Below are 24248 nucleotides of genomic sequence, written 5' to 3'. Positions count from 1 at the left end.
ATCGCCGCGGCTGGTCTATGAATGGTATAAACGCTGGAAAATTGATTTCTTTGAGTTTTCGCGTAACAGAATTATGTGTGCTCATATAGTGAAATTACGATCTGACGCTATCATGTCTGTAGGTGGTGTGTATCTCTTACTTTACGATTTTTCTGCGGATTTCAGCTTGAGAAATTCAATTAGTTCAGTAATTTCCTTGCGCCACATGGAGGGCCTGGGTATGAGTGGTTCGAAAATATTTTTGTCGAAATCCGACACGGGATTTTCTGTCACACGGGGGTCTTGACGCTGTCGCGTTCAAATCATTACGTGTCCTAAATCTAGTTCGCCTACCAGTGAGTGAAGCAACATACATCGCCGTAAGCTTATGTTCGTTCTTTGTCGTTTCGCCACGCTAAGGTTACATTTGTCACATTGAGTAATGACGTTCACTCAAAGAAACGCAGAAAGCAGTTGCTGCTGTGAGAAAAGAAAAATATGCCTCCAAGCAGAATTTGGAGCAAAAGATAAGACTTGCACAAGCGAACAGTTATACGCCTCAGCTAATACGCATTCAGACTGGTATTTCCGTCGTTGAAAGCATGGCACGTTTTGCCTTTTACGATACGGAAACAACAAAACTACCAACATGCGTTGCATCTGCATCTGCATTTTTTTTCTTTCGCGATTCCTGTTTGTGCAATCTTATTAACCGCCGAGGAAGCAAGCAAGCTTTCCGGGTGCAATCAGGGGATTATTTGCAAGCTGGTGTGTGTTCTTTCCTGAGGGCGCGTCTTGTTTCTTTTACAGGTCTGCTTTTACTGCTTTCTGGCTATTTTTTCTAGTGGCAAACATCTGTTTAAGCAGGGTTCTCGAAAGCCTCTAGGCTGTGTTCTTATTTTTTGTTCCTTTTCTTTCCCCCAGATCACGAAGTTCTTCCGGAGTTTGCTGAGCCAGTGCCAAACGTGACAGCAATCGTGGGCCGCAGTGTGAAGCTTCCCTGTGTGGTCAATAACTTGGGCCACTACCGGGTGAGTGTCCTCGCCGTTTTCAAAAGAAATCCTGTGTCTGATCCTTGTTATTTTCCTACTCCGTGTCCAAACGCAATAATGGGTGAGCGGTAACTTCGTCGCTTACCGTGGCCATGCTAACGTATACTACGCTTGTTCAACAACTCGTAATTTAAAAAAGAAAATAATGTTAAATGCCGATTTATTTATTTTTTCGCGAGGAAGGACTAACTGTTACGCGGAAAGCCTTGGAAGTTATTTCAAGCAACGGGGGCGAGACATTTCTCTGTACAAACACCCTAAGGATCACAGGCGAATACATAGCTCTTGTAGTGACGCAGTTTTTTGCTCGTAAGACCTGCTTGTTATTGGTCTATAACCTTCCTTAATGTTATGCGTGATACCCACTGTTGGCCAGCATTCTTCCTTACATACAGCTGTGGCGCAAGAACTGTGTGAACTTCTTCGTGATCACTTGGGCAACGATTTCCTTCAGAGCGCCAGCACACGACGAAACGCACACGTACTGAAGTCCTGAGCCAGTATAGTATATACGTACTCCAAAGCTAGAAAACACACGCTCGATATGGTATCGCCGCCAATCAGGCCTCCTAAAGCCCTTGAAAGCGTTCAGAACCATGCAGCCAAATTCTTTCTTCCTTTCTGACTTTTCTTATCATGCCAACGTCACCCAACTCAAAGGACGCTAACTTTGCTAGCTTGGAATCCAGACGTAAAATATTCCGGCTTTGACATATTCTATGAATTCCATAACTCACAGCTCGGTAATTCCGTCATGACTGCTAGCCACCGATCATATATATATTCGTGCAAGCTAGAGCCAAGCTGTTTATCCTGACCACGCCCGCACCTCCTCCCATCTCCTCTCCTCCTTCATACAAAGTGCGAATAACTGGAATGCCCTCGCCTCTTTCAAAATGTGTATCGGAGAATGTTTCCTGTCATTAAAGTCCCACACCTCGTTAACACCCCCTCAGTAGTGCATTTGATGTATAAATAATTAAATTAAGTTAAATTAAATAATAGTCAGTTTAAAAGCTAGTGTTGGCTATATAAGAGGAGGCCAGCCAATTTTAACGGCGAACATACTTAAAGAAAAAGTGACTGATCAGTGATAAACAGCATCAATACCGAAAAGCTTCACTGATCGCCAGTGGACTGAGAAGCATAATAACTGAAATACATGAAATCTCCGGAGAGGTTCTTGTTACAGTATGAACGCAGCATACTCTTGGAACTAACAAGCTGCGATCTAACATTGAAAAGTGTAGCTTCACTTGGAGAAACATGAAAGAAATGGCATTGTGTCTCTTCACAACAAATTATTTAACTACCATAAGCTTTTTTTTTTCAGTTTCTCGTTCGTTTTTTTTTCTATTTGCGGTTTTAGGCTAGGTTAATAAGGCTCGGAAAGGATAGCCATCCTATTGCGACTTTTTTCCTTCTGTATGTCTCTCCAGAGAGAGAGAGATAAAACAACATACTGTCAAAGGCAGGGAGTTTAACCAGATGGAAATGTCGTGTTTGCTGCCCTGGATTTGGAATGCCACGCATCTACTCAATAGAATGAGTGCAATCCAGTTGGATGCAATGAGCGCAGTGGGGAGGAATATCCCACACGTTACAATAATTTTGTGTACAGGAACGAGAGAGAGAGAGAGAGAGAAACAACTTTATTGAAATAATGGCTGTGCTTTGTTGTGTGAAAGAGATAGGTATGGTAAAAGCGGCTCAAAGCAGAATGTAGTGCGCTTCCTTCAAACAGCTGACCTCTGCGAACGACTGCAATACTTCAGCGCGACTTTCTTTCTTTCTTTTTTCGTGCGAAAGGGTCAAGTGGCCCATTGAGAGAAAAAGCTCGCGTCTGTCCTCTGTATAGGAGCGAAACGGCACCTGATTTCCCATTGGCTGTGGCGCCACGCCGCGAGCACGCCTCGAAGAAGTAGAGCGGGCGAAAGGGAACAACTGCTGATGTGCTAATGCGCCAGGCGTTGCGTGAGGGAAGAGGGCATCCCCGCGACGCCACGTCATCCTCGCTCTTGGAAGACGGCCCGCTCTCCGTATCTGTCTCTCTCTCACCCTCACTGGGATTCGGTGCTGCGCATCCCTGCTGACTTTGGTGGCCGCTGCTGCTCCTTTGGAATCTCGTCGCGCAGTACGACGGTGGCATGCGACGCTGGCACCGCAGACTGCTACTGCTTGCAGGCTCGGGCAGCACTTACCGCTATGGTGCAATACTTGCGGCGGAATACTCAAATGACCCCTCAGCGGCGTTGAATGGGACATTAATGCTTGCGCATTCACAGCTCATAAGAAGTGCTTAGGTGTCCTTGTTGGTAATAACTTTATTAGGTGTCCTCAGATTTTTTTTTCTTTTGTCGCTTATGCTGTGCCCGGGAACAGTGTACTTTCTCTCTTCCTTTAACTTTTCAAGGTTTTCGTCATTAGAACAAGCAATGGTCCGCCTCCGTTATCACCGGGATCTAGCAGTCGTGAGTGGTGAATGATAGGAAAGAAACAGAACCAAACGAATGTAGTCTTTACATCACTACATTGTACTGCGCTCAATTTCGAAAAATAACTTATATTCTCGTTGAGTGCACCGAGTTTTCAGCTTTCGCATCTTTCTCCCATTTAGTTCAAGTAAACATATTAGTATACACTGACTTTCATCGCAGCATGGCCCTCTGAAGAGACAAAATGTGTTATCCTTACTAGGTTCAGCTAAGAGGTTAACGTAGTGGTGCTGAGCCTCTTCAGTGGTTCATGTCTTGCGAACGTAAGGTGATTGCAAGTTCTGTGGAACATTTTGACCGTTGAGTGTCCCATAGACTCCGCAAGAGACGGATTTCATTACCTTGTTACTTGGCGATATATATATATATATATATATATATATATATATATATATATATATATATATATATATATGCTAACTATAAATTACCTTAAGGTATCTCTACCTAGCATAGCATACATAGCATTCAGGCCACGCCAAAGAATAGTATTGTGCTACTCGGTTCTTAATGGGACTCTTTCTTCTACTACGCACTCCTTGAATATTGTTCAGTATTTGACTTCGAACGTGTAGATACTTATTGTTTACTATTTGACTAGAAACCCACGAAATTGCGTGATTCACAGCGTTTGTTGCCGAGACATCAATAAAGCCTATATTTTTAGAGTGCGAGGTATCAGACACTAAAACAAAAGTGACATTTATCAAAAGTGCTTGTCAAAATGAAATGCACTTCTGTGAGTAATTTTGCTGAGAATTCTGAGTAATTTGCACCTCTTTCAATTTATTTGCACACGAGAACTGCTTTATTACTTCTGAATAACGTATTACTTCCATATCACTCATGATCATAAATTGTAATTACATATATGGCCCATGACACAGTGCTTCTAGTATTCGGCACGAAAACCTGTGGACCATGGGAACTGTTGTTAGATCTCTAAGGTTTAAGTATTTCGTCGTGCCGAAGGAGGTAATCCGTGTTGCCTCGTGGTTAACTGACCTCGTGGGCAACATTTAATCACCTGCGAGGCGTCACACGCTGCGTTAAATTTTATTTCACTCGCATGCCCGAGTATCGACCTGAGCCACTTGCAACGGCTTACTTTCATTCACGTAGCTGCTTTCAATGTAGAAATTTTCGCGGTCCGCTGCGCACCACATGGAAAAAAGCGCAAACCCGTGCGAAACTGCTCATTACAGGCAGCCTTCTGCCCCTCGCAAATACCAACGCACGTCTAACCTGTCAAAAAAATTATGAGAAATTTATGTCGAGCATCGCGAAAGTTGCGTCATAGCATATCGTAACGTGGGCACCGCCTATTAAAGAAAAGAAAAGAAAAAGAAAGAAAGAACCGCAACGCTCGAAAGTTGAACGGCAGTTACTTCATACATGCTCTCCGATGAGCCGTCACGGCGGAAGCATGAAGGGGATCCAGGGACCTCGCGGGCAAATGCTAATGCTGAGAGCGAGGCATCGCGAGTGGCTGACCTTTAAGTGCGTAATATCATAGACCTTGGAGGGAACGCGAACGTGCCCGTCAAAGCGCAAAGGTATTTCTTCAGCTATGGCGTCTTTAATTCTCAATCATTCGTAAGCAGTGTGCGTCCCTTTGAGACGCCGTAAGAGTCAGTCCTGTCCTTTCCAAGCAGCCCTGGAGGGCATCGAATGAGAGAAAGTAAGACGGTAATAAACGTCCAGTTAGAAGAAAGATGGCAGGAGATTCGGAGAAAGAAAGACAAAGAAAGCGCAATGTCGCCGGGATCGGTATACTGCAGCAGGGATGCGTGGCAGCTTGTCCGATCGCTTCCGTCTCAGCACACGTGACTGATTCTCCCGCGGCCCAATTCAAAGCGTAAGGGCCATTTGCCGTAAAGATTATGTACCCTTTCCCTCGGGCCACTCAATGTAATACGGACTCTCTGATCCCACACTCTGTATCGAAAACAATACTTTGGCGCGTCGATTAACATCCTTCAAACGAACCACAATAACAAGATCCAGGGTGCGAGTAAAAGCAAGAGAGAGAGAGAGAGAGAGAGAGTGAGAGGCATCTCCATGAGATAGAAGATCTGCAGCGAGCGAGATTACTAATCAGGCTCGACTTTCCGGCGCTTTACTGCGTTCGCGTTGCCGTTTCTTCTGCGTGCTTCTTCCGTTATTTCCTTCGCGCCGTGTCTGGGGCCTGACGTTGTTGGCTCTTGTCGTCCAACTGCGCTCTCGTTAATTAAGAATCGCGACTAATTCAGCCCCAGCCTTGTCGGACCGGCAGACGTCCGTGAAGCTCGGCTTTTCCTTCGGTCACCGTAAAAGAACTTTGTAGTTTTCATCTCGCGCTTTCTTTTTTTAATCTTTCGTGGCGGGGGAGCGTACCGGACAGCAAGAATACTACACTCCTGTCTTTAGCGTTTCTTTTTAATGATTGCTGGTGATTTAAGTAAGTACGCTCGAAAGTTTTCCATCGTTACTTCTTCGGGTCGACTTTTGTTTGTTGGCTCGTCCTTGCTGTGCAACCTCGGTTTAAGCCTCGCCTCGATTGCAGCCGAATTAGCATTCCAACTGGTTCGTTCTTTTCTTCTGCACGTGCGCACAAGTGATTCGGCGTCTGGGTTTGCATAGGAAGAGGACCGTGCTCTATTTGAAGTAAGTTTAATTATCTCGAAGGGGGGACGTCACTGTGGTGTCTGTCTGCTGCGAGAGAAGCGGGGTGGAGCTGGACAGCGCATGAGTGAGCCGCCTTCGGTCTCGGTGGGAAATAAGATATGGGGAAGATTTTGGACGGATAGAACGGACACGTCTGCCCTGTCGACACTGGGCTGCCCTTCACGCAGCCTTATTGACGTAATTATTCAGTGCTTCGTGGAACGCTATGAGAGACAATTCCCGTGATGCGACAAAGGATAGAGGATGCTCACGAATGCTAGAACGAGTATTACGGCATACGTGTTGCTTGAGAGCACCTTTTTATTTGTCTCGGCTACACTATTGCTGTGTGCACAAGCACATCACTCCGCCATTGTCTTAGTAGTCATTGGAAGCTGGAAGAGGGAGGAGGCAGGGTAAAGAAAAAGAGGTCTTGATTAGCTCGCTGGGGTCGGCTGCTCTAAAACGCTATTCACGGGTCGTTGCAGATGGATTCGGCGAGCTTCGTCTGCAAGAGCATGACGGCCGTGCCGTTGTCATGTATGGTTGGAAGACTCGGTCATCTTTGTTCAGACTTTGCTGCTGGAGGCACCGTTCACGGAAACACTGATAAAAAGATGAATATCGCGTAGTCGTCATGGCGCAGGCTCAGAGCTGTCCAAGGTTATCTACGCATGGCGGAGACGCCTCATTATCGTTCAAGCGCTCTGGGCAACCTAAGCTCGCAACAAAGACCAGCTGACTAATATTTCACAAGATACGTGTGCTTGCTTGTTATGTCGTATTTGCCGATTTTATTCCATGCATTTCAGGAAGTATACCGTCTGTATAAAGTTTATTTGTAAGGTGTATTCCATACGTGTCGATTAACCTGTACATTTCTGGCCTTCTATGGGACCTTATCGCCAGCGCGTTAGAACAGTGATACTATAGGTACCGCAAATACGCAATAGTCTTAGCAACAAAGGTCTCAATAATGGGACATTACGGAATAGCTTGAGAACTCTTCCAATGCCGACTTCAGCTGCAGAGACAGATACCTATGGCCGAAAGTATTATTGCATCCTCCGCTACATTGAATTGCAATAGCAGCGTTAAATAAAGCGCGGCACTTTCCTCGCTTCCAAATCGCTTCGATGTTTTTTACTGGAACATACAAAGTACGACTCGGGGATCTATGTATGACGAAAAAGGAATAACTATAGATTGTTTCATTATTCCGCACCTGAGGTTCGGAATGTGAGGATCAGCGAGATAAAAAATCTAAAACGTCGCAGTGACGTCACCTCCGATGATGGCATAGAGACAAACCAAAATGCCTTGCTTTTAATGCGAACGTAACAGCCGCTAACCGCCATACATTACACACACTCGCGGCTGGGTTGCATGTATATGTGAATGGGCACGCGAAGTACGAGATCAGCGCTCAGCGTCAGCTATGTCCTGTCGTATGTTGTAAATTTACACGAACGAAAGAGATTACAAAGGAATGACCTCGACAAATGTCCTCCAACGTTTCACCGAATCGCTGCAGCACAGCGACAACCGACTGACGGCGCAGCAGAAAAACCTAGGTCACTCTGAACTGGGGTTAAAATAACGACCTTCGGGGGAGTTCGCCCCCGTTCCAATGTGACCGCGCGCACGGCGTTATCCATTTCTCTGACTCGGGCTCGTAGGCGTACAAGCAGGGCACAGCGTTTAGCGATGCACAACGCCAGCGACAGCGACGACGGTAGGTACGGTACCCCGTAATTGGAGCCTCCTCGGCTCTCATGAATTATTCCCGCCAGGAACCGCCATTAACACCGCCAGCGATCTTGATTGTTTCTCGTGGCGTTGTTTTCGTTTCTCTTTTTTTTTTTTCCTCACACAATCCGAGGCAAGGAGAGATCGCGGCGTCGCCCGTCAAATGTTTATGCCACGCTCCGCCTATAGAGACGGTCTCGCGAAAACCGGGCAGCGGAGTGGACACTGCGACGTCCCCATGACGAACTCGTCTGTGCGCTCGAGAACGTAGTGCCAGCTTTCGGCCACTATAACACGTATCTGTCACAGTCGCAACAAACAAGGAAATGTGGATGGCATTTCGATGGTTAGTCTCTAATATGAATGTGGCGTGAAATGTAAAAAAAGAAGAGAGAGTGAGAGAGAGAATGCACGGGGAGATATGGACATGACAAATGTCTATTCACGAAGGAAGGGGGTGCAACGGCTTCTTCTCTGCGCCACAATCATGCCACAATCATACCAACAGCCTCTCTAGATTCTTGGTTTGTGGCGCGAAGGGACACAGACGAAGACTATAAGGGGACAGGACGAGCGCTAACTATAAACTAAGTCTTTACGGAAGCGATCAACATATGTATAAGCGATTGTAAAAACCGCAGCAAACAAACATTATATGATGTAAAGACTATCAGTTAACAGATAAACCTGTCAAAAGGTAGGGAAGCCATAAAAGCACAACAATAAAAGGCACTGCTTGAGAGTGACGCACTTTCTGAGAAGATATTGAAATTCGGTTTCTAACAGTGATATTGGCGCCGGACTAACGCAAATCTCTCCTAATCTTTTAGTGTGAAATGCCTCAATTATTGCTAGTTTAGTTTGGCATTTGTGTCTTAAAAGGACTTTTGTGTACTCAAACAAAGGTTAGCTTCTACAGTCGCAATTAGAACAATGTAACTCTAGATGGGAAATATTAGGGTTGTTAAGTGATTGTTTATGTTATTTTAGTCTGATATTGAGTCACCTGTAGCTCTGCCCAATATAAACCTTCTTGCACTTGAGTGGAATCTGACAAACAATACCAGTATTACAAGATACGAAAGGGGACACATGTCTAACGTCGCAATCACTTTTTGCTATTCCACCCCCTGCTCAACTTTCATTGTCATGATAGGACACATCATTGACAATTTGCGAGGGCAACAAAACGTCAACAATATATGTTGATCGTTTCAATAAAGATTTAGCTGAGAGTTAACGCTCGCCCTCTTCTCCTAGTCTTCGTGTGACTCCTTCGCGCTACAAACCAAGAATATGTTACCGTACCAACTCGCACAACTATCCATCCTTTTGCATTATGTCTCTCTATAGGCGAGTCGTCCGGCTTCACTCGTCATCTCTTGGCTGCAAAGTGTATATAAATAATAGTTCATTATTATTAACATCTCAACGGGTACTGCACCAGCGGTATCGCATGTACCACTGTGGGAGGCTCAAGGTTGTCTTACCGCGTGCACACAAAAATCCGAGCAATGCGTCATATGGTATGTTAAAACTTCATTGAGGTCCTGCACATCGTGAGCCACCCAGCTAGAAGCGGGTCGCTCTCTCTTGGGAACCGGAAGGCCGAGCCTCTCGGCCGCATCGTGGGCCTTCTGGAGAGCCCAGAGTTGGTCAGCCAGAAGAGGGCTGCGAAGAACCGCCTCCCATCTGGCCAAGCTGTTATCGATGATAGAGCGTGACCGGGCACACTGCCAGAGTGTCTGTTCTAACGTGGCTATTTCTCCACAATCGCGGCATGTACCATCGGTGTATGTATCCGGTACGTAACAGCGACGGATTGGGATACGTATTCGTTTGTAGTAGATGCTTCTATGGGGAGTCGGATTCCGATTGGTCGGGGGTAGTACGGTGGGAAAGGTTGGGAGGAGCGCCCTCTATCTAACCCTGATGCGCGGGAAACCAATAAATGAAGTGGTGCGTGATTTGCTTGCCCCAAATAAGTTGAGGGCCTGTTTGGAAACAGTGCCTTTTTCAAATGCTCGAACTAAATGCGGTGCATTCTGTTAATTCTGACCGTTTCGGGCTGCAGCCATGGCAAGCGCGGATCGAACCCACACCTTTCTGCTGAGCATCCGAAGAATGTCGCGACCACAGAACAACCGCGGCATCCTGTTCCATATTTTTCAAAGCATATGCTAGTGCTAATCGGCCTATAGGAATTAACGAGACCATTTATATCGGGTTATATGTATGGCGGGTTAGTGACGATTATGTATACGTATGCACTGTACAAGTGTCGTCTCGCCTTTCACCCAGTATTTCGGGTAACATGTCAGGGTGTTAGCAATGCTAACGTTTTCAGTTGCGGTTAAAGCCCCACACATGTCCTCTCTCTCGCTCTTATTCAAAAATGTCCTTTGCGGAATACTCCGTGTCTCCTGCCACTTAAAGTGTGTATTGATTATCTTCTAGAAAAGGCAACGCGATCTCCAGTACCGCTGTAGGTTAGCTGTACGGAAAGGTTGGGAAGCTGCGCGTGTTGGCTGCACAGCGAGAAAGAGAGCTCGCGCGACAGGACTACTGAATGGCTGACGCAAGCTGCGGCTCTCATGCTGCACGGTACTACAGCGAGGCAATGCATTACTCCTATGCGGCACTCATGAGCTTTACGGGCGGTGCATCGCTGAATGGAAAAAAAAAAATGCGCAGCGAGCATCTTTGCTCACACATTAGGCTCTCCGTCGCATAGGGAGGGGTAATGTTGCTGCCAGTTCTCACGGATCGTGTACATCTCCTCCGCCTAAAGCATGTTCCCGCGCACTACATCGCATTCCATTGGCACTGCGAAGCGCTCATTACCGTAAGCGTTGTGATATTGTACCATATTGCAGTATACGACGTCTGACATCATAAATATTATTTATTATTTTTTTGCTGCTTTGTAGGTAGTATAATTAGGAGCATATTCACGACATGTTGGGTAGACTCAGCTGCGGGACAACTTGACGTCGGCTTTCCTGAGAAGAACTCAAATAACCCCCGCGTTACCAGTAATGAGCAATGTGCGGCATTGAACGAGAGTAAATATACTCAGAAAAAAAAGGTTTCGATGAACGTGTTGTATGAAGAGACACGTGCGAATTGGAATCGAAACGATGCACAAGTACAAATGCCTAATTACAAAAAAAACTTTACTTTTCATTCTTTTTTTATTTTACAAGTCTGCAGCAGTCTGATAAATTCAAAAATATTGATTATCAGTTAAGAAATTCCCACGCCAGTTTCTTTTTTTTTTCATGGTACACTTGTTAACTATATCTGTGACACCCCAGTTTAAATTTTAGGTCGCAAATGAACTCTTTTTATGTCCTCTTTCTTTACCAAAAACGTTTATCCGTATCAGCCAATTCTATTTGCTGATTTACTAGGCGCCAACTACAGATGTTCCGTTCTGTGGGGGTAGAGACACAGTAGCAAAGGAGGTTAACCAAGTTGTACTTGGCCTTCTACCATGTGCAGTTGGCGGTAATAGAGGTGAAGCGCACGCACAAACAACAACGTTCGCTGTGCTTTCAAAGACATTTTGAAAGCCCAGTCGTCTTTAGTAAGACTATGGTCGCTTTTTGTGCGGGTGACAGTTGATTCCATTGTCCCAATATATCTTCTTCCGTGAACATTTTGTTGTCCAGTCGTCCTAAGGCAGCGCGCAAGGATGTTCTCTCGTCATGAAAAGCAGGGCAGTAGATGATGTGTTATGTGGTCTCGTCGCAACTACAGAAGTTCCATGCGGCACTTTCCTTCATGCCTACGTGAAAAGAGTGAGCATTTGTAAGAATTCGACTGCGTACTTTGGTGATAACGTTGGTCGCAGACCCGCAATGTAAGAGCTTTCCAGCTAGAAAAAAAGTGTCTATAGGAAGCTATGCGGCTCATGATTGGATGCTACTAAAGAAGAAAAAAAAATCGATTCAAGCGCATGACACCTGGCAGCCAATTAGTCGCTAGATCAGTTATCGAGAGGGACTCTGTTTTTACTTTGCAGTCTCGGTCTTCATAAAACAGTATTCAAGGACTTGGTTTAAACTAAATAACGCTGAACATTGCAAACAAGGAAGTTTGTGGCAGCAAACGACACAAGTCTTCCACGAGAAAAGCTCGGGGGTTTGTGTGCCTCGTAGCACTGTACTTCCCGACTTGACCAGAGCGCTCCCGGCAACAGAAATGCATGATAGGTCGAAGCAAGACTGAACTCTTGCAAGTACAACCCAAGAGGTCAATGGTTTAAACACGAGCGCAAAGTTTTGCTTCACGTACGAAACCATAGGAATCCGTGCTGGTTCACGATAAACGAAACGAGGAGCGGAAGAGTATACACGAACAGACAGGCGACAGCTATAGTCCGAAGAGAAAAAAACGAATAAATAAACGAGACAACAAATGCGGGGCTTCAGTGTACTTGCCTGCGTACCATTATCAGAATGCCATCAAAGTCCACAACGCTCCACCACGCATCTGATTCTTGCCCCCCTTTCGCGTGTCGCTGTATTTTGTTTCATTTTTTTCACCTCGTAGCTCTTCTCCTTGCCCGTTACACGGTGCTTGTCAATCGAACGCCCAGCCGCGGCCGCGATGGAAAAATGGGGCCGCCTTGCAAAAGAGCTGAAACGGCAACAATGGGGTGATCGAGCTAAGGTAACAAGGCACGCCGGCGTCGGCTGAACGCAAAAGGCGGGAAGCAAAACGTGCACAAAGAAAGCACGAAAGTGGACACGACAGCAACAGCAACAGCAGCAGCAGGCAGCAGCAGCGGCGGCGGCAACGAATGGCTACGCACGCATCCGGTCAGGCACGTCTGTGCCTCGTTGTTGGTCTGGCCGTGCGCACCGCGCGCATCGATCCATGCACGCGTCTGTGAAGGCGGCCGGCCAGAGGACTTTGCCGAGACCCGTAGGATAAAGCAGAAAGGGTGGGGCAAAAAAAAGAAGAGCAAGAAAACAAAAGCAAAAGATGTCAGTGCGAAGGGAGGGGGGAGGCGGCCACACCACCACCGGTAGATCTCCGTTTCTCGGCGTGCCATCGCCCGTATACGCGGGCCTCCTGATATTTTCGCTTGCTTGCCGGTAAAAATATACGCGCGCCTCATTCGCGTGAATATGGCCGGCTCCTAATTGCTCGCGCGTGTGTGCGCGTATTCGTGGAGCCTTACGCTCGTGCTATGAAAAGAAAGCGGGAAGAACCCTCACAACGAGGGAGAAACTGGCTCTGACCGTGCGTTTTGGAAAAGAGCGTCAGATTTATGTGCAACACAAGCTGCTACTTTGTAAAGTTGTGAATTAAACGAAAATTTTGCTCGCCTACCAGCACGAATGTTCTTTAGGAAGGAATAAAAGTGTGCTGGGGGCATTCAGCGTGCAGACGTGAAACGCGATGGCGCTCCAGATTTCAGCACTAACACCGTAACAAGTGCAAAAATAACCAGTAACGGAGGAAAAAGAGCCATCTACTGTTAACGAAAGACCTAATGTAACAACATACCAAGCTTTCTCACGGTGACCGGTAAGAAGATCTAGAGTCCTCATTTCGTGCGCACTCACCCTTATATAGTGTATGTAATATTGTGACGTATGAAATTGCTCCTGTGCGTTCAACCTCGTCCTCTGCTCTGGCATCTAGTAATGTTGTGCACGTCAGTATAGCTCAAGGCCTACTACACTGCTTCCGAGTCCGGCGTTTAGTCGCTCCGGCACGACGCTTTTGCCGCCGGGGGTAGTGCTACGGAACAGTATTTGCCATGACAAAGAGGCGAGCAGGGTGAAGACCACGACGACGATTAGAGGCTAGCGCGGGCTGTTGCCTCTTGGCCAAGTGCGGCGCACTTCCTTGTAAATATACTTGTATATAGCTTTTCGTCTGCGTCTTCCTACGGGACAATATATAGTGGTGTAGTGTCACTCTCTCTCTCTCTCTCTGTGTGTGTGTGAATGTGTGTGTGCGTGTGTGCGTGCGTGTGTGTGTGTGTGTGTGTGTGTGTGTGTGTGTGTGTGTGTGTGTGTGTGTGTGTGTGTGTGTGTGTGCGTGTGCGTGCGTGTGCGTGCGTGTACGTGTGTGCGCGTGTGTGCGAGCGTGTGTACGCGCACCTGCGCGCGCACTTTATATGATTGGGTCACTTCATGCATGGCCTTTGTCATCGGTAATAGCATGCTTGGCGTACAGACAGGAAAGAATCTGCAGTAACCATTAAAGTTCGCCTCTTTTGCATCGCCTAGCAATAGCATCTTGTTCGCTGGAACACGACGCAGAGTCCTTGACCAAGTTGTCATGGGAATACAGACGCGGGAGGAATGCAACAAAACATTTTAACGCTACCGTAGGGACATTTAATGGTGCTTTAAAAGAGTTCTGCCATGAAAGCACATATTCTGATACTTCGTATGATACTTATAAGTTGTAATCAACGATATCATATTAACGTTTTATACGGCACCAATAGTGGTGGAAGGTTAAATGGACAGGATAGAGGAATATGAAGTCGAGCTGCGTGAGCAAATTGCGCTTCTGCAATTACAGAACAGCTATTCTCGTCATTAGAAGAGGCTCAGTAAGGTCGGAAAAGACGCAGAAACCAGAGACATGTCCTCATGTCACTTAGTAATTTCCCCACGACCTAGTCGTGACGTCCTGGGCTTTTACCGCGTCCAATTCGGTCTACCTGATTGTTTGTCGGTGAAGAATAATTACAATACTTTCCAAAGGAACAAAAGGCTCACCCTAGCAAGTTTTGAGAACGATAGCTCCGCCAGTATCTTCCAAACACGAGAAAATAATCTGAAATCCGTGACGGCAGACCAATTTATGTACTGCATTGACGATTCGCTGGGAAGTCCTGCATAGAGATTGCGTGACCTCGAATTTCTCGAGTAACAGGAACACCCCCCCCCCCCCCAGGAAACAAAACAAAAAATAAAAAATTTTTGTACCGCTTTACCAGCCTGAGCTTGTCTAGGGTTGCTCTTTAGGGTTCTTTCAGATGGGAGGTAGGTAAGATAACGTTGTAAGGAAACTCTCCTAGTTTGTTTCCATTACCTTTTCTTAGTTTCTTTTTTTCTGCCATTATGCGCAGGTTGCATGGTTGCGAGTGGAGAGCAAAACGATCCTGACGATCCACAAGAGCGTGATCACGCAGAACTACCGCGTCCACCTCAGCCCATCGGACCGTACTTGGCTGCTGGTCATCGACAGCGTCCAGGAGTCAGACCGAGGGGGATACATGTGCCAGGTCAACACGGTGCCCATGCGCAGTCAAGTCGGATACCTCGACGTGCTCGGTGGGCTACATTTCACTCGCTCGTTCGTTCATTTTCCGGCGATATGTTTGGCTAGTAATGACTGTGCATGAAAATCGAGAACTGCCGCGTTTTGCAGAGCCCTCGTCGCGCTCTAAGGGCCACGCGGCATGTCTGTGTGGCCGCGTTGTCTGTTCGCCTGTCTTTGCGTGTTAGCAACGACGGATGGCGCATTTCGTAACTGTACAGAACGGTGAACTTGCCAACTGCGCATGAAGGCGTGGTCACCCGCCATCACTCGTGCTTGCTTGCCTGGCCGCCTCGTTACATGCGCGAAACACGCCAGCACGGCGCTGCACTGGCTGCCGTGGCCACGCCATATTAATGCCACATAGGCATGCAGCGCGGGCCTTGCGGCGGGAAGCGAAGGCACAAGGTGAGAACTGGAACCAGGGCTGTGTTCCAATACTCGCCGTAGACGGCAAGTAGACGGCTAAGCGGACAGCGGCCAACTGAATGCTCGTTCAAAGTCTCACTAATTCGCCAAAGTAGACATCTTCGCCAACACAGCATCGAAGTCAATAACGATGCAGGCTACTTTCCTGTCCAAACAAGATGGCGGCTGAACAGGACGCTAGGTAAGCCGACAGGAGAAAACGTAGAAACTCTTTCCTATGCCCTTAATGCAGGTCACATCGTGTTTTTCATAGATTCGCTAGCACAAAGACATGACATACGGAAATGATGCATGATTCTTTCAACTTTTTCATGTCGCCGCGATCTGGCGTCATGTCGCAGAAGCGTCTTGCATACGTCTTCCAGACTGTTCAGAACGCATTCCATTGCATGGCCTTGAAGCTCTCTCGGCTGTTTCCTTAGCTGTCTACGTAGACTGTCTCCGATGCTGGCCAAAAGTGGGATACACCCAAGAAAGCAATGAGCAAGCACCCGGCTCTTTTCGCCGCGCATGCGTAGTGGACACCTATCTCGAATCCAGCGGCTAAGGTTAGACGGCGCTGCCTTGCTGCGCAGAGCCCCGGTGGCGCGTTCTAGACAAGGCTACTCACCTCCGTATACGCTTTGTGATTAACTAGTTCCGCGGGCCTGCATATAGTATAGCTTTACGCTTGCCTACGCGTTCTCGTTTTCCGCACCAAGGACAATCTGGATTGACCGCATCTATGAAAAATCAGCAGAGAGCCCCTGCGAAACAATTGGCTTCACCAGATTATAGCTTCAAAAGAAGCAGTTTGCTTCAATTCCACGACTCCCTGGTCGAATGCACTTCGAAAAACATTTCAGAGCGCATGTTTCGAGTCACCGACAGAGTGGGCAAACAGCTCGCGTCGAATGAGAGTAGAGTCAGTCACGTTCTGTCGGAGCTCAAATATATAGTGGCAAATTATACCTAAAACATATATAGCAGCAAATTATATAGTTCCTCACACTGAAGACTGTTAAAAAAAAAGAGTATTCTTACTTGCTCATTTATTTTCTGCTGTGGCTTATTGCTTACAACAGAGAAATTAGTATCCGACTGTGCTGAATCGCCCTAAGCAGCGCTCTGAATTTAATACAAGTAGCACTTCAGATGTTGGTACCTACAGCTGACGGCGAAATTGACGCTAACTTAATGCTGATACGCAGACCATAGTTGACGGTATTTTCCGTGAACTTCGCCATAAAGATAGTTCGATAAACAAGGTAATAACATCGAGCTGCTTGTGTTTACGCAGTCGAAGCTCTTGAAACAGATGGCGCTATTTTTAGAATAGAGGAAACGAATTTTTAATTCTGGAGTTCTACGTGCCCAGACCACACAATGATTGTGAGGCATACCGTAATGATTCTAATTAAAGAGAATAATAATAAAATGTGAGGTCCTAATTAAAGGGACACAAAACAAACATATTAAGTCTAGGTAGATGGATAGATCACGCTTCTGTAATGACGAAGTCTTCATTCGTAATAGAAAAAAAAGAGAGTTTCTGTAAGCGAGAAAATGATGAAAATAGAAAATCGCAGCGGCGCCATTTGTTGTTAACTACGGTACCTATTATGTGTGGCGGCGGCACCTCTGATTCACAGAGTGAGATCGCGACCCACCACTGTGAACGGCATCGTTTTTCTCTACACAACTGCCGAGGCGGCAATGTTGCAATTGACCACCGTGCAGGTTCCGGCAGCAGAGGGCTCAAGGGGCCGTAACTGGTAATCTGAACCCAAGCAGAACCACAAAGTGACTCACGCAAGCTGAACGTCTACACCCGCCAAGGAGTACACTTCGTATGTAGAGCTAACCAAAGAGTATACAAAAGACATAACAATGGTACAGAGTGCGGTCACGTGGAGATGACGCGAAGTCCTCCGCCTTAGGGTGGGCTGTCCAAATTGAGAAGCAGCCGCCGGACCTTCGATGGCAGCGTTCTAGGCAAAAAAAAATGATATATTGGCATGCAGAAAACGATTGTAGACTTCTCGACGAACATTCTGTCGATTTAGCTCGACTTAATACTTTCCTTTACTGTCCCTTTAACGAGCATCTAGATCTAAGCACGAGTGTTTTTGTATTTCGCCCAAACAAAATACCGCCACCACTGCTAGGACCGCAACGGCGACTTCGAGCTCGGCAGCGGAACGCCACAGCCACTGCGCTATCTCGAATCGTTTACAATCAAGCAGCAGTATATATATTCTTACTTAAACTAATATTTGTCCGCGCTCTGGCATGAATACTTGCTCTAACTACAATGTTTTGAATGCTGTAGTAGAGTATTGTTCGTGATACGGTGCGTGAACCAAGAATTACTTGAGGCTTACTTTGCTGAACGCAACTGAGAATAATGGTAAATACTATTTAAGACATCTCGACCATAGGTACCTGCTAAACTTCGTGATCTAAGATGAACGTTATCATCAGTATAAATGTTTACTGATGGGGGGAGGCTTTTCCTCCGCAACTCCCTATGAACAGCGCAGTACCTAACTGTGATCTTCCAGAAATCCTTAGACTCTGGTGAAGTACCAACTAAATGGAAAACAACCAAAGTCCTGCCTTTGCATAAATCAGGTGATAAAGAACTTCTCTCTAACTACAGGCCGATATCTATCACAACCCAGTCATGCAAGATGTTAGAGCACATTATTCACAAAAATATAATCGAGTTCCTTAACTCTAATGATGCTCTAACATCTGCCCAGCATGGTTTCCGTCGTGGTTATGCACTGCAACTCAATTAGTAGATTTTGTTCATGATATCGCTTCTAGCCTAGACATAGGTACTCAAGCGGATGCCATATTTATTGACTTCTCGAAAGCTTTTGACTCTGTGATTCATTCTAAACTACTGGTAAAATTAAACGCCATATTCAATAATTCCTGTCTTGTTTCTTAGATAGCCAGTTTTCTTCGTTATCGCTCGCAGTTTGTTTCTTTTAACTTAGTGGACTCAACTCCTGCTGACGTTGTGTCAGGTATTCCTCAGGGATGCATATTAGGCCCTTTATTATTTCTAATATACATCAATGATTTAGCTCGTAGCACCTCAACTAAAGTCAGAATTTATGCAGATGACTGCGTATTATACGAATATATTAACTCCATTGATAACCACCACCGTCTTGCCCAATACTTTATGTCTTTCTGCGCTTGGTGCAAAACGTGGCAAATGAACATCAACTGTAGTAAAACAGTCGCGAACTCATTTTCCAATAAACGGAGCCCCCTCTCGTTCGATTAAAATCAGGATGGCATTCAACATAAAAGAGTGTTTCAGTATAAATACTTAGGTGACATTCTAACCGAATATCCTCATGGTCTAAGCATATTGAGTATGTAAACGGAAAACCCTAAAAAAATTAGGTTATTTGGGTCGCACTTTAGCTAAGACCCCCCGCGATACTGAACTGCTATTATATAAAACGTTAATTTGCCCTGTTCTAGATTATGCATCTGTCGTTTGGTTCCCCTACAAACAATGGGAAATAAGCTCGCTCAATAACATTCAACGAAAATCTATCCGCTTCATTTGCCAAAATTAAAGCCGGACTTTCTCACCAATACAGGCTCAACAATCTTTGAACGTTGAGCCATTACTTTCACGTTATCACATTGAAGCCTTAAAACTTGTTTATGCAATTAATAACTCCACCTCTGGTCTCTCTGATTGTAACGATATCACATTTACTAACACAAGTTGTACCCGTAGCTCCCACGCCTTGAACATAACACCTATTTACGCCCGTACTAACACATCCAGGCACAGTTTTTTTTTCCACGTACAATAGAGGTTTGGAATTCTCTACCCGGTGAAATTCGTTCACTATCACTAAAAGATTTCATAGCTACCACTGTTAAACACTTCGCTAACATGTAAAGCGCTTCTTTTTGATCATTTATCTTTTTGTGTTTGTGCGTTTTTAATGTGTAGTGTATAGCAATGTGTAATGTTCCCACACCCGCTATAGCCCTATCTTGGGCTGCAGTATCAATAAATAAATAAATAAATAAATAAATAAATAAATAAATGAATAAATAAATAAATAAATAAATAAATAAATAAACATCTGCAAGTATATTGTTCCCCGGCGTCGACCAAGCTCACACAGTGCTCGCTAAATTCTTGGCTTGACCCAACCCACTAAATCTATCCTGCACCCCCCCCCCCCTCTCCTTCACTCGGCTCCTATCGTGTTTTCATGCTTTGACGCTCGGTGTGGTCCTCTAGCAGGCCACCGTTTACCTGTCCGATGCCTTAGATGATCTGCCCAACATCGCCTCTTTTTCAATTGGTTGCTAAATAGAATGGACTCGACACACATTATGTTCTTGATAAGCAAATGAGATGGAGGTCGGCCGTATTACTTTTTCATTCTGAGGCAGGAGTTTAGTTCAAGGTGCAGAACTACGGGCACTGCGTCTGAGTAGTGCAGTTTCTTCTTGCAGGACGTCTTGTCTCTTTCGCGTTTTTGCTACTTCAACGCACGCCCAGATCAACGTGTAGAGTTTAAAACATTTGAGGTGAGCCTGGGGTAGATGAACGTGGGAGCGGCTTTCTCTATAGTTTTTCATTTCTTAAGCTGTTTAGCACCATGCTTCGAAACTTTGTTCGTTACTGTGCCACTTTTTGGCATCAAAAAAAAGAAAATGGTAGAAGTTGTACCTCACGGGTGATATTATTGTTCTGTGAATTTCTCGAAGTACCATGTCATCTGTAGATATATCTAAAACTTTCGTGAGAAAGTATTATTTGTTTGTTTAGCTATGAAAAAAAATCATCATGAACGCCGCGATGTTACATGAAAGTAAAGATGCGTCTACAATAAAAATTAAGCAAGCGATCTTACCGTTTATCTGTACTTTTATTTTATATTGCTTTGGCAAAAGGCCGATGAAGTTCTGCCAAATTTGCCGTCACATTACCCTCATTCTATCACGGATGTACAAACATTAATCTTTTCTGCAAAGGTGCGCTTCCCTTGATCGACCACTTAACAGAAGACGACAAACAACCGTGAAGCAAGAATGACATATCCTCTCAGGGCACTTGAACACGATCTTGCTACTCGGATGTTCGTAACGCGCGCTTTTGTTTTTGTGTGTGTGTGTTTTGTGTGTGTGTGCGTGTGTGTGCGCTCAGTGCGTAATATACCGGGACCAATGGAAGCAGGTAAGAGGGTTAGCGAGTCAGTTGTCGCTGCAGGGCCAGACCAAATATTTGCCCACTTCACTGAGCTTTTGAGCGCCAGTACATAGAGCGATGGAAACGCAATTTTCTTCTTTTCGTCCTCTCATCTCATCCACGGTGTGACCGCATACAAAAACTACGACGTTGAGCACGGCATTAAGAAAAAAGAAAACTGTCGCAGCGAAAATTGTTTGAAAGTAAGGGAGGGTGCAAAGAAAAAGAAATAGAAGAAAGAAACGATTAAAAATTCAAACTCGAGAGATCGTCCAAGAGTCAAATTAGCTTAAATTGAATAAGTCCATGGGAGCGGCCCCAGTTGCCCGTGCGCCCTAATCTGGGCTGCGTGTCTCCGCAGTGTTTATTACTTCCGCTCCAATTAAAGCCGGGCACGCGCGACTCATCTGTGGAGCTGCGCACCACTGCGATCCGCCCCCTCCCCCTCCCCCATAGCCCTTCTCCCCTGCCTTCTTCCCCTCACCCTCAGCTGCCGAGTGCGCGGTCCGTCAAACGGAGCGCAAAACCAAAGACACGGGCATGGCAGAGAGCTTGCGGCCACCGAAGCAGCACACGTAAAAGGAGAAAAAGACCGAAAAACGGGGAGCTCTGTACTGGAATACCGCGCCGTCTAACTCCCCCCATTTCTTGCCTCTTCCCGCTCCTTCAACTCTGCTGAAGGACAAAGATAAATCAGTAGCGGGCCACTCTTTCCCAAGAGAAAAGGAGACGACGACGACGAGATAAAGCAGCCGAACCGCAAGAAAAACAACGCTTCGAGTAAAGGAGGGAAATGGAGCTGTACTGCTGCTCCTGTTTGCTATACGGGAAAGAGAGGACCTGAAGCGGCATCGAAAGACAAAGCGGCCATTATACCCCGCGAATCCTTCAAATAAATCCCTATTTTCTTTAGTTTAAATTATTTCGTTCCCGAAAGGCGACACTCTACTGTCGTCGTTCCTCCTTCCATTTTCGTCTCTCTCCCTTCATCTCGTCCCGCTCTCCCCTCCCCCCCCCACCCATCGTATCCCTGTAGGTCTCCGCCGGTCCCCTATATATACTCTCTGAAAAGGAAGCAGTAACAGACGCCACCTTCCCCTACACCGATCCACTTATAAGGAGCGAGGGAAACGTTGGGGACGCGCACCAGAATAAAATTACGAGCAGAGGAGGAGGAAGAAGAAGATCGCGGGCGAACCGTGGCCGAGGCAAGGAGCGCGGTACGCGGGAAGATGTGAATCCCAAATTAGATTGTATCCTCGTCTTTTATTTCTTTCGCCGTCTTGTCTTACCCTATCACTGCGCCTTCGTTTCCTTCTTTGTTGTTGGTGTCTTTCTGCGTCTCTTCTACCCCTGCTTCCCGGCCCGTCTTTCGTTTCATCCACTGCACCTTGCTCGCCTCTTCTCCCCAAGCGCCTTTCCCACTACGCCGCTCGCTTCACTCCGGGTGTTCGGTTCCGCTCCGCTTGGCAGCGTCGCCGCCAGAAACACAAACCCCTTCATCTCCTTTCCCGCTCTCCTCACCCGTATGGCCTGGCGCTGCCGCACCTTCGGAGGCAACAACTGCAGGAACCACTTCATTGCGGATCCCTAATTTGATTTGGCTAACAAAGATGGCAGCACCCCCTTCTCCTTGCCTCCTCTTCCTTCTCCCCTCTCCCATGCTCAATTCTCCCTCCTGCGAGCAACGAACAACGCTGCCCATCTTGTGTACAGCCGTCGTACGCCCTTTCCGTCTGAGTCAGTTTTCACCCTCTTTTCCCTCACGTGCGCGCCCTCTCGGACCCGTTTCTCCATAAGCAATTCCGGTCCCTGTCGGAGCGTCGCTGACGCCTTTTTGGAAACATGGGCACGACGGCTGGCTGGCAGGCAGGCAGGCTGGTGGGCAGGCAGGGTGCAGCCTAGGTTTTTCCGTGTTTTGAGAATTCTTCCGCTGTCGGACGCTACACGGCAGGGGGCATTTCTGTAGAGGGCCAGCGCTCGAAGGCGCCTCGCACTCGTATGACTCTCGCGCGCCGTCTGCGGTGCGCTCAAGCCAGCTGCCGCGTGCGGTGTGCACCGTTGCAGGTGACTCGTACCTCCGTGTGGGCGTGTTAGGGTTGCACAGTTGTATTGTGAAGAAGGGCACTGAAAGAGAAACATCTTAAACGCCATTGCCAACGGAGAATTTAAAATTTTCGTTTCCGTTGTGGGTGACAGGTTCTGGCGTGTGACTCTTGAGCACGGACCTTCTGGTGCGATGTGCAAAAGTAGCATAGTGATTCCACGACCCACGTATGCCTTCTGCGGGTGGCCAGCCAGTAGCAGACGCGCCCGGGGATCACGTATTTTTTTTTTTAATTTGTCTGTGCGACCACGCGCACAACACAGTCAGGATTTGCCTCCTGCCCAGTTCAGGCGTACGCTGCTGCTAATTTTACGCATTGTGCTCCCCTCAATTACTTTGCCTAGTACTCCTATTGATGACGTTAGTGTTTATTAGCCGTCGGGGTCAGACAGTGTTTGTAAGAACTTTGCACACAAAAAGATCCTAAAAAAAAGATCGATAATTTCGTCTCCCAGCTATCCGCATGCATGGCATAATTTCATGAAACGCTAAAAAGCTTAGCGATTATTAAAGATACGAATTCAGAGCAAAGTCCTGAACCCTCACGGTACGCAATGAAGGGCCTAATTTCGGTTCACCTTGTGCATTCAAGAATAATTGGACCGGCATTCGGCACCGGCTTACGGCTTTCAGTCACCACCCAAGCACGTAGGAGCATCCCCAGGCCAATTGTGCCCTTCCTGGTGGAATTAAAGAGGATTACATCTTGCATAAGTTTACATGTTTATGGACCTAACCAATACGTTTAGTATTACGAAAATAGAATTTCAAAACAGAATATCGTCGCATTACGCACCAGAAACTTGGTATCTTGGCTTGTCATAGCCCTTTGGGAGCCTGCGCTCCGAACACACAGGCGGACTCGGCTCCTCAGTCGCAAACAGACATCAGCTTGTAAGTGGTGCACGAAGCCTTAAATCGATGGTCGACTACGAAAAAGCGAGAATCATTGAGGGGCCATTTTTTGGCCAGCACAGGCCGCAGACGGCTTGCGTATCGCATGACACACTGCCACTTAACACTAACGTCCAGTCTTAGCTGAACACCTCGCTAGTATTCCAGAGCTCATAGGATAGAGAGAGAGGCAAAATGAGGGATGAAAGTAGATAGGTTAACCAGGACAAAGAATACGGTTCGCTGCCCTACACCGGGAGACGGGGGAGAGGACGGTAGGAAGACAAGAAGTTAATAGACAGGCGTTTTTGTTTGAAACGAAGGCTCGCAGCATAATATTCCGTGGGCGTTTTTATGAAGGCATCTCACCGGCCACA

The 24248-nt window shown here is 46.6% G+C and overlaps 1 protein-coding gene across 1 annotated transcript in view; it reads left to right on the top strand.

The window, feature by feature from the left end:
- Positions 1-24248, top strand: part of LOC142570844 (lachesin-like) — a 103405-nt gene that overhangs the window by 59122 nt on the left and 20035 nt on the right. The window contains exons 3-4 of the mRNA XM_075679158.1: positions 904-1010; positions 15027-15231. Of these exons, the coding sequence (XP_075535273.1) occupies positions 904-1010; positions 15027-15231 (312 nt within the window). The remainder of the gene's footprint in view (positions 1-903; positions 1011-15026; positions 15232-24248) is intronic.

This window comes from Dermacentor variabilis, chromosome 2, assembly GCF_050947875.1.
Source record: "Dermacentor variabilis isolate Ectoservices chromosome 2, ASM5094787v1, whole genome shotgun sequence".
Lineage (NCBI taxonomy): Eukaryota > Metazoa > Arthropoda > Arachnida > Ixodida > Ixodidae > Dermacentor > Dermacentor variabilis.
The sequence above is the reverse complement of the archived record's forward strand: the minus strand, read 5'-3'. Positions and strand labels throughout refer to the sequence as shown.